This window comes from Myotis davidii, unplaced genomic scaffold (assembly GCF_000327345.1).
Source record: "Myotis davidii unplaced genomic scaffold, ASM32734v1 scaffold1509, whole genome shotgun sequence".
Taxonomy (NCBI): domain Eukaryota; kingdom Metazoa; phylum Chordata; class Mammalia; order Chiroptera; family Vespertilionidae; genus Myotis; species Myotis davidii.
In genome coordinates this window covers 1,014,589-1,018,212 of record NW_006299480.1, presented here as the reverse complement: position 1 = coordinate 1,018,212, position 3,624 = coordinate 1,014,589, and the positions used below count along the sequence as shown (strand labels likewise).

Here is a 3,624-nt window from a genome sequence, read left to right as displayed (position 1 = left end):
CCGGTGAGGGCTCAGCCATGATTTCTCCAAGTCCCACTTCCGCTCCATCCTCTCCTTCCCTCCCAGGACCGGCGCCACACACGTTACACTCCTGCACGGTGCCGCGCAATTCTCTCATGTCCTCCCCCGTATGTCCCATCCATGGCCTCTCCATGCTTCCTCCGTGTAGTCCCCACAAAGCTCCGTTCTAGCTCATGCCTCCTCCCCCTGCTCGCACAGGGACCCTCTTATTCTGAGCAGAGTGCCTGCAGGCTGTCCCCTCCCGCACACCTCCTACTGGGGATGTGCCCGCAACCAAGGCATGTGCCCTTGACCGGAATCGAACCTGGGACCTTTCAGTCTGCAGGCCGACGCTCTATCCACTGAGCCACACCAGGCAGCAGTTTGATCTTTTGTGTGAATGCACTGCCCCCTTAGAAATGGTTACACTGTCAGTCTGTTGCTTGTATTTTACCACAATTACAACCTTACACCGCCTTCTTGTCCGTCTCCAGGCCTTTTCACTGCTCTGGTGAGAACAGAAGCATCTGCTGTTCAAACTAGGAAACTCACATCTGTGATCTTGGTGAGGCCTCGTGTGAGCTCAATGCTCTGCATTTAAAACTGGCGTCACACAGGGTAACGGTGAAGAAAAATTCAAAATTTTCATTATTTTAGTATTGATTTTATTAGCACTTGGTATTCAGAATACCAATGAAGTAAATTTTTATTTTTTACTTAAAACCACATTAGCCTGGCTGGTGTTGCTCAGTGGTTGAGCATTGACCTATGAACCATGTGGTCACAATTCAATTCCCGGTCAGGGCACATGGCTGGGTGTGGGCTTGATCCCCAGTGTGGGCCGTGCAGGAGGCAGCCAATCAGTGATTCTCTCTTATCATTGATGTTTCTCTCTCTCTCTCTCTCTCTCTCTCTCTCAAAATCAATAAAATACGTTTTTTAAAAAATAAGGGGACGGGTCAATGGGGGAAAAAGGAGACATGTAATACTTTAAACAATATTTAAAAAAAGAATTTCTTTTCTTTTTTTATTCATGTCAGAAACTTGCTTCCCAGCTCTATTGAGATACAGCTGTCCTAGAACACGGGTAAGTCTAACAGTGCAACATGTGGATTCAATACCCTCATATGATGCGCAGTTGATGCCACCATAGTGTTGGCTGACACTCGAACCCGCAGCTCTGAGGTGGGAGCCACCGGATTTCCTGCCCATGAGGCCCCGGTGGGTCTGGGACTTGTGGGGGCACAGTGGTGCCTGTGGTCCTCGGAGTGAGGTGTCGCCAGGGTGCTCTGCTGGGACCCGGCTCCTGATTTCAGGCTGGGCTTGGGCTCTGCCGCTGGCACCTCCTGTCACGCTGTCCCCACAGCTCCTGTGGGCGAGGCACAGGCTCTGGCCCCAGCTTTCTTGGGGCTCAGTGTGCGGGGACATCAAAGGGGGGCACATGTCTACATCCCCCAAGGCCCCAAGAACAGCAGGAGACCAGAGGGTGTGGGTGGAGGGCGGCAGGCAGGGCGGGCAGCAGGAGAGGCATCCGGTGGGGCCTGGGCTGGTGCACCTGCTGCCCAAGGTCCAGCTGCACGTCCTGCGTCCCTGCCCAAGGACGGCCGTCACCACTGGGCGCTGAGTACACCATCCGTCTCCAGTGTCCAAAGGGCCTTGGCTGGGCCTGACTCATCGCCCAGTGGAGGAGTCCTCGGGGCAGGCTCAGGAGCAGGGAAAGTAGGAAACCACTGGGCCTGGCCCGCGGGGCTCAGTGGGTGAGCGTTGACCTATGAACCAGGAGGTCACGGTTCAATTCCTGGTCAGGGCACAGGCCTGGGTTGTGGGCTGGATCCCCAGTGGGGGGCGTGCAGGAGGCAGCCAATCAATGATTCTCCCTCATCATTGATGTTTCTATCTCTCCCTCCCTTCCTCTCTGAAATCAATCTATAATAATAAAAGCCTAATATGCAAATGGACCAAATGGTGGAACAAAAGGTCACTATGACACGCACTGACCACCAGGGGGCAGACACTCAGTGCAGGAGCTATCCCCCGCCCGCAGGCCCCAGGCCAGCCAAGGCAGGTGCCAGCAGGTCCCCCACATCACCCTGCCAGTCGCCCTGCAGATTGGCCCTGATCGCCAGCTAGACCTAGGATCCTACCCGTGCACAAATTTCATGCACTGGGCCTCCAGTAAAAATAGATTTAGAAAAAAAAGTAAGGAAACAGCACTGGGAGTGTGGCCCTCCCCGCTAAACACACACGCCCTCCGTCCTGCCTCTGCAGCCTGAGCAGAGGCCTCATGGCCCCAGCCCCAGCCCCAAATCAGGGTCAGGCCGGTAGGCTCAGCTCTGGGGACCCCGATGTGCCAGGGACCTTGGGAGGTCACAGAGCCCTAGGCCTCAGTCTCCTGGTCTGAAAATGGGAACAGCGATTGTGAGACCCACTTGGTGGGGATGCTGCCCGGCGGCACTGAGAAGGCAGCATGGACCCAACACAGTACCCGGCCCAGGTCAGCTCCATGGTGCGCCTGCTGGGATGACCCCAGGAGAGTGGGGAGCCCACCACCACTCCATCTGCCCCTCGGCCTGCCCCTGAGAGCCCCCTTCAGGGTGAGCAAGCGGGTGTGGGCACCAGGCACAGGGCACAGCCCAGGGGTGGGCAGGACCAAGGCGAGCTGTGTCCTATCAGCCTCAGGAGTGGCCCTTGGCTCCTAGGTGCTCACTCAGCTGGACCAGCAGCCGGCCAGACAGGTCCCTGGTGCCTAGTGCCACCCCACTTCCGCCTCTGGGTTCCTAACTGCCGGGGTGGAGGGTCGCCCCTGGGAGGGACCCTGGCCAGCATCTGTCTCCACTGCCTGCAGCCGCGTGAGGCCTGGGAGGCGTCAGCCACATCCGAGGTAAAGGGGAGGAACGCACAGCCACCCGCCTTCCTGAAAGGAGGTAAAAATAGCCAAGGCCCCTCTCATCTGATAAGATAAGGCCCTATCCATCTTGCTCCCTTCAACATGGGGGCGCGGGAGGCCTGGTCTAGCCCAGCCTGATCCAGCCCCCAGTCCTGACCCCGCACCTGCCCCGGACACTCACCAGCCCACAGCAGGCTGTGGGGAACCTAGGACAAGGCACCCACCCACATCCCCATCTCCTTTGGGAGACCCCACCAGCCCTGACCCTGCCAGCCCTGACCCTGCCGGCCCTGACCCCTTCCCGGGCATCCTGGCCTGGTCCAGGGACACTTTCTCCCATGACGCCATCAAGCCTCTGAGCGAGATAAGAGAGTCGGGTGGAGGGGCGAGGGAGCCGGGCATGGCATTCCGGGCCAGGGCGGCCGTGAGGATGGCAATGCAACTGCAGTGCTTGTGGTCAAGATCCTGGGAACACAGACATGCAATGGACCCGGCCAAATGGCAGAGGAAGGCCGAGGGCTGGAGGAACCCCTGAGCTGGTGGCCGGGGACGTGGCCCCCACGGCTTTGCCTCTGTCCCAGGTATGACGTGGGAGGGAGGCACATGGTGTGCGTGACGCTGCCCGAGGACGTGGAGAAGCTGAAGCAGGCGGAGGGCCCCCAGCCCCGCAGGATGGTCCTGGAGCCCTGGCTGGCCCACCGGCAGCAGCGCGGGCACAAGCACGGCGTTCTTGCTGT

At 58.6% G+C, this 3,624-nt stretch overlaps 2 protein-coding genes across 2 annotated transcripts in view; one reads left to right on the top strand and one right to left on the bottom strand.

Annotated features, from left to right (window-relative positions):
• GML (glycosylphosphatidylinositol anchored molecule like) overlaps positions 1–2,505 on the bottom strand; it is a 12,637-nt gene extending 10,132 nt beyond the window's left edge. The window contains exon 1 of the mRNA XM_015571385.1: positions 2,430–2,505. Coding sequence (XP_015426871.1) covers positions 2,430–2,505 — 76 coding nt within the window. The remainder of the gene's footprint in view (positions 1–2,429) is intronic.
• An 880-nt stretch (positions 2,506–3,385) lies between these two features.
• The window catches only part of LOC102752229 (cytochrome P450 11B1, mitochondrial), a 5,249-nt gene continuing 5,010 nt past the window's right edge, over positions 3,386–3,624 (top strand). Inside the window, 1 exon segment of the mRNA XM_015571384.1 lies at positions 3,386–3,622. Within this exon segment, the coding sequence (XP_015426870.1) occupies positions 3,386–3,622 (237 nt within the window).